Below are 6,619 nucleotides of genomic sequence, written 5' to 3'. Positions count from 1 at the left end.
AAGAAAGAAAGAAAGAAAGAAAGAAAGAAAGAAAGAAAGTAGGAAAGAAAGAAAGAAAGAGAAAAATAAATATGAGTCAGTTTGCATCGGCTGTGATGGGATGGCGCTCTTGGAATGACTTGGAATGACCTCGGCCATATCAGCAGAGATTCAGCTGCAAGCTTCTTCTTGACGGCTGCCACTGCTCATCGGTACTGGTTTAACATGGGCCATTACTGCAGCAGGTTGACTAACACTTTGACAGTTCATCCTGAGAATGAGGTTCTCATTAATGATGGTAGTAGTACATTTTTTCAGCTAGAAAGGCTTGGAGGATGTATTGTGGAAATACTGTAACACCACTGTATTGAAGTACATTTCAAAGCAGATTGAACTGCTGGAAGGTGTTGTATTTATCTCCCTCTCTGGTTTTCTGTGTTGCCTGGTTTGACTTCTGCAGTTAGTGTTTTTAATTATGTATGTGGCTTCTCTGTGTTTGTGCATGCGTGTGTGTGCGTCTTCACATAAAGGACTATTTCAGTGTTAAAATGGTTCAACTAATTTACTATGGCAGGACAGGGTGGCTACCTGAGTCAATACTGTATTAATTCTTCAGGTAGCACATTTTAAAGGTTTTTGCAATACTGCAACTGGCAATTTAATAATGATTTCTTTTTTTAACTTTTTAAATACAGAACTTTTTAGAATTGTTGATTAATGCATACAGTTGTGTTTTTTGACATACATGTGAACCCCCCACCTCACAGACTTGAAAATCAACTTTGATTTGATTGAAGATATGATGCTCATTCTGGTTTTATCTCTCTGCAAGCCAATTTATGTACAACTGAACGGAGACCACTGGCTGCCTATAAGTTAAGAAAAACCCATTCAGAAATCCAAAACACAATGATGTGCTTTAGAAAATGGTTGGCAAGTAGATAAAGTGTGTTAGTGAAACAACAGTGTGAAAAGACACCGAGGAAAAGGTCCTGGACAGAAAGACAAATGAGACATGGTGCAGTTCCTGGTGTCCGGAGGGAACATTACTCTTTCTGGGTCATTTCTCTCACACACAACACACCATGCACCACAGTGCAGGGCTTAGTGAAGAATGCAGGTACTGATATACAGCCTACAAAGGAACCCCTACAAAAACACTTCTAAAAATCTCTTTTGGATTGTGCTTGTTAGAAGGTTTTCATCCGTAAAAAATGTAAGAACATTTCATGAATAGCAGCTTTGACTCTGTCATCTCCATCTGTAACAGAGTAGTGTTCCCACCTCTTCAAAATCAACCAATTGAAAAGTCAGATAAAGGAAGAGAATTTCACATAATGTAATCATAGCTAAACGGAAAGAAACTAAAATGTCAAACTGAAATGTCAAACTGCGAGGGATCAACCTGTGTGCAGCCAGAGGAAGGAGAGGCAGGGAGGCAGCGCTGCATGGCTTCTCTGTCTATATTTGTCCTTTAAAGGGGGTGCTGGAAGGTTATTGGGAATGCTGATATATTCAGTTGCTACAATACAACTGACTTTTTCAGATTATACAATTTATGTGATCAGAAAAGTACTTATAAAAGGTATCTGTTCTGTGTATGATTCCACATATTTGAAGCACAGTGGCTTTGAGATGTTTTAATTATTTTGTCCTATTGATTGAGAAAGTAATGCAATGTATGTGTCTTCAGGGGGAGCTGGAGAAAAGGATCGAACAGGCATAAGCCACGAATCCTTCTTGCTGATGGCCAACTCTCAGAGTGACATGGAGGACTGGGTCAGAGCCATACGGAGAGTCATATGGGCTCCACTTGGAGGAGGTACAGCATACCCATAAACACAAATGTCCATATACAGAACTGTTTAAGCAAATTCAGTTATGAATGCTGTGAATATGGGACTTAAACTTCTAGGAAAAATTCTGAGCTATTAATGACCTGATTGGTGTTCATTTTATGTGTGGCTGCAGGTGTCTTTGGACAGCACCTCGAGGAGACAATGTTGTACGAGGCCCAGTGTGGCCCTCAGCTCTTAGTCCCAGTGCTGGTTGAACAGTGTGTGTGTTTCATACGTGAACATGGGCTCAAGGAGGAGGGCCTTTTCAGGGCCCCTGGACAGACCAATCATGTTCGAGAGCTGCAAGATGCCTTTGACCGTGGCGAGAAGCCAGTGTTTGACAGGTGACACAATAAGAGCAGGCATTTTATCTATAGCAGAATGCCAAGCTATAACCTATGCTGGATAGTATTATTCACTGTATGTCCATTCACTGTCTCTTACAGTACCACAGATGTCCACACAGTGGCATCACTGCTAAAGCTGTACATTCGGGAGCTGCCAGAGCCCATAATCCCATTCTCCAAATACACACAGTTTCTCTCTTGTGCTCAGCTTCTTACCAAGGACAAAACAATGGTAATTACATATATGCAGAACACTGTAAAATTATATTTCCCAACTTGACTTGGCAATTAACATATCTTACTTTTCTTTAAGGGTATCATAGAGCTAGGCAAACAGGTGAAATCCCTTCCTCAGGTCAACTACAACCTCCTTACATACATCTGCAAGTAAGTGAACACTACTGTCTGCTGTCAGTAGATGTTGAGCTAACTGATGTGACTGTGAGGGTTTTTATTGTTGATGCTATGTCCCATTCACTGTTTGATGATTGAGGATTTGTCAGCCTGTCATACAAGAGAAACAACATTCGTTACACCCACGTCCTAGTCATCAGGGGAAGTAACGTCAAATTGATTGACTCTGGATGTGAATAATTGCATGTACTGTCTGCCATTTGCATCTTCTTTCTGCTCAGGTTTCTGGATGTGGTTCAATCTCACTCCAATGACAATAAGATGAGTGTTCAGAATCTGGCCACTGTGTTTGGACCCAATATCCTTCGGCCTAGAGTGGAGGATCCAGTTACCATGATGGAGGGTGGGTGACAATGTCAACATACTGTATATTAACCTGCTGCACAATTTGTGACACAAACTTGCTTTCCTGTCAATACGTACAACAATGCAATGGAACATTTCAAGCAGGTGTATACTTAAGTGTACAGTATGTGTGTTTGTCATTATAAACAGGAAGTTCACAGGTGCAGCACCTCATGACTGTGCTAATCAGTGAACACACCCAACTTTACCAACGGGAGGAGCCGGAAACTGAGGCCAAGATTCCCCCACAGCAACAGCAGAGTCTTATCCAACGGTGCAAAGTGGAATGGCTCTCACAAGAAGCCACTGCACCGCCACCTTCCTCCGGCACAGGCTCCAAAACTCCTACAGAGGAACCCCAATCTTTCACCACTTGTACAAACAGTAAGCCAACTGCACCAAGCCTTACTACAACATTGGAGAAGGGTGCGGATGGTCAGATTGAAGGGAAGGGCAAAAGTAAGACAGAAGAGAAAGTTGATGGAAACGCAGATAGCAAAGCTGAAGGAAAAGGTGGAAGTGAAGTAGCTATAAGCCCCAGTAAACAGTCCAAAGCCCTGCCCTCCTGGAGGTGCTCTCTCAAAGGCGGTGCAGCATCTGGGGGGCAGAGGGGTAAAATAGGGGGCTCAGCGGGGGATGTGTCAGCAGCTGGTGGGAGCAACTGGCTGATGAATGGCCTTTCGTCCCTCCGAGCTCATAGGCGCACAATCTCATCCGGTGAAAGACTTAAAGACCCTACCCTGAAGGATTCAACGCTCTCCCTTAAAGAGACAACTCTTCCACTCAAGGACACACAGAGAGACTCTGATGAAGACTCCTCTCAAACGCCCTTGTCTTACAGAGCCCTCCACCAGTCCCACAGACTGTCTGCCTATGACAATGTTGCCCCCTCCAGTCTAAGCCTGCCTGCTGACACTTCCTCTATCTGGACGTCCTTTGAGATCTCGTTGGCCGAGCCACAGGAAAGCAATAAGACAAGGAAATTGGGGCAGGGTCAAGAGAGACCCACAGACGTGAGAGACAGTGCAAGTACTCTGGATCACAGTGCAAGTGGTACTGAGGATGATCTCACAGGAACAGATGAAGGTCTCACCAACATGCTGACTGAGGTCAAGCAAGAGCTGAAGAAACAGAGGACTAGCTATGAAGCCAGCATTCGCAAGTAAGAATGAGCAATTTCCTGTCAACCAACTCAAATCAGCATGAGTTGTAATTCTTACTTTTTCTTCTCTTGTTTTAGGTTGGAGGAGTCCTGTTCTAAGTACCAGTCCCAGGTAAACCGCCTTGAGGAGGAGCTGGACCAGGAGAAGAAGAAGTTATACATGCTGGAGATCCGACTCAGGAACTCGGAGAGGGCACATCAAGACGCAGAAAATAGAAATGTTCTCCTCCAGAAAGAGATGGAAGAGTTCTTCAAAACCCTTGGAGATCTGACCACAGGAGCATCACGGACCAACTAGACCAGACCAACCTGCCTTCATCTGGTCCATCAGAAGAGGAGCTTGATTACTGGGAAGACCAGTCAGCCCCAAAGCTTTGAAGACCAAATACCTCTTGTGCGGTACTACTTGCCATCGTGTCCTCTTTAGTACAGCCGTCTTGTGCCTACACTGACTAGTGCCGGTGCCAAACAAGAACTCCTCTGGACCAAGAAAGCATTTTACCATTCCACAAAATTCCTTAATATTATACACCATAGGCCATGTAGCTGACTATTTCTTGACTAAATTCCTTTGTAAGAAGACAGAAAAAGCCGTATTGATTACATGAGGTTCAGTCTTCCCATACACACCCTGTTCATTTCACCTTAGAACTCATGTTTTTGAAAGAAATTTTAGCTTGACAGTAAAAGAAAGACACATTAAAATTTAAATCTTTTATTTGCTGGAGTTGAAGACAGTTTCTGATGTATATAATCGTCTGTTAGTGAGGCATTTTCAGATCTAAAGGCTAAACGTCACACAACTGGGCTGAGCAAAACACACCACAACAGTTTAACTCTGCTGTCATATTAGCCAAACCATCAGAAAACTGCAGCATTATCCCAGTAGTGCTGAATGGCTTGCCTGTCTTTCCTCTAAATATACCTGCACTAAAACCAGAAAAAACTCATGCGTGGTCTATTCTATCTTTTCTATTTTTGAGGAGATGGAGAAGAGGAAAATGACAGAAAAATATGAGAAGGCCACAACAGTTAGTTGAGATGTGGCCCAGAACAGGTCAGGGCATGCGTCACAATCCCCAAAGTGCATTCTGGGAGCTGATGCTAGGGGTTACTGCCTGGAGTGCCCAACCATTAAAAAGAGCAAAGGAACATTTTGGGAATTTGAGCAATCAACTACATCCAAGATTACCATGGCAAGTTTCCTGACTCTCAGAAAACACACATACATCTACAGTAAAATGTACAGATCAATGACTGACTATATTAATCTATGAATTATATTGCACAGAAAACAAAAAAATAAAACAAAATGCATATAAATAGTACTTCTGAATGAAATGTACATTACATACCATAGACATCTCCAAGCTTGAAATAAATAAATAATGCAAATACAGAAAAGAAAATTGATCTTTTTTCACATTTCTTTTGAATTATGTGTGCCATGATATACAAACTGTATCTTTAAAGAAATGTGTTTGAGTGAGTGTGTGCTTGTGTGAGGTAGAACTCAGAAAGATGCACCACAGAAGAGAGGAGCATCTACAACAGAGAGGACTGAAAATCACTTAACTGAGTAAGGGCACTTAAATTAAATTTTTTTAAATATCAGACAGCTGTGAAAAACGCCTGAAAGAACCAGTCAAAAGGGTAAAGTGACTAATTGAGACTTAGTCCCTGGTGACAATCCCCAAATACAGAACTCATTCTAGCCAGTGGAGTGGCCCATATTAAATTGTTACAGCGCTAACAGTAATCACTGGCTCCTCACTATACCACATTTCTATTTACTTACATTCACCCTGTGTTTGCTCATCCAACAGACAATCGCTTACAAATTACATCTAAATAACTAAACAAGTTCAAATACAGTCAGTTAACAGTGTGCTATAGTAAAAAAGAAATTCAGTGTCAGGGCAATAAACCATTTGACTGCTTGTCGAGATGCACACAATCAGAGGTGACATAATACTAAGAAATAAGTTAACTTGGATACACCAAAGGATGCTTTCTACAAGAAAGATGAGGAACAATATCAAAATAAAATCATTCATTTGCAATTGGATCCAAGATGAAGTGCGCTAAAGTCTACTGTTAAAAAGAGAATTGGTTATAGATTCATTCAAATGTCCCAAAAACAATAAAAAAAATGCCAATGAACAATTAAAAATATACTTAACATAATATTGCAGTGCCAACAGCTTGGTATTCAACTGTGTAGCAATAGCTAAAAAACCGCAATGTAGTAAAGTACACTCAAATCCCTCTCTTTCATAACATACATCACAGATTCACATCAAAACATACTCTGATTCTTTGCAGCAAAAATACAGTAATAATAATACAATTTCCGACCACAATCATTTACAGCAGTATAGGGGGAGGGGAAATAATAACAAACTGTACATTAAAAGCGCAGCTCTACAAACTAACATGAGAACTTCCATTGGCCTAAATCCTCTCCCATCCCACACCACACACACACTGATGAGGAAGGGTTTGCTCTGTGTGTGTGCTGAAGTTTGAACCAA

The 6,619-nt window shown here is 41.5% G+C and overlaps 1 protein-coding gene and 1 long non-coding RNA gene across 6 annotated transcripts in view; one reads left to right on the top strand and one right to left on the bottom strand.

Moving 5' to 3' along the window:
- arhgap22a (Rho GTPase activating protein 22a) overlaps positions 1-5,384 on the top strand; it is a 14,039-nt gene extending 8,655 nt beyond the window's left edge. For all 5 annotated transcript variants that reach the window (XM_032541616.1, XM_032541615.1, XM_032541619.1 and 2 more), the window contains 7 exons: positions 1,673-1,801; positions 1,951-2,161; positions 2,264-2,396; positions 2,478-2,551; positions 2,800-2,921; positions 3,074-4,085; positions 4,164-5,384. In XM_032541616.1, coding sequence (XP_032397507.1) covers positions 1,673-1,801; positions 1,951-2,161; positions 2,264-2,396; positions 2,478-2,551; positions 2,800-2,921; positions 3,074-4,085; positions 4,164-4,383 — 1,901 coding nt within the window. In that variant the 3' untranslated portion in view covers positions 4,384-5,384. The remainder of the gene's footprint in view (positions 1-1,672; positions 1,802-1,950; positions 2,162-2,263; positions 2,397-2,477; positions 2,552-2,799; positions 2,922-3,073; positions 4,086-4,163) is intronic.
- Positions 4,785-6,619, bottom strand: part of LOC116705435 (uncharacterized) — a 31,027-nt gene continuing 29,192 nt past the window's right edge. The window contains exon 2 of the long non-coding RNA XR_004335935.1: positions 4,785-6,592. This is a non-coding gene — a long non-coding RNA (uncharacterized LOC116705435). The remainder of the gene's footprint in view (positions 6,593-6,619) is intronic.

This window comes from Etheostoma spectabile, chromosome 17 (genome assembly GCF_008692095.1).
Source record: "Etheostoma spectabile isolate EspeVRDwgs_2016 chromosome 17, UIUC_Espe_1.0, whole genome shotgun sequence".
NCBI lineage: Eukaryota > Metazoa > Chordata > Actinopteri > Perciformes > Percidae > Etheostoma > Etheostoma spectabile.
This window is presented reverse-complemented; position numbering and strand designations above follow the sequence as displayed.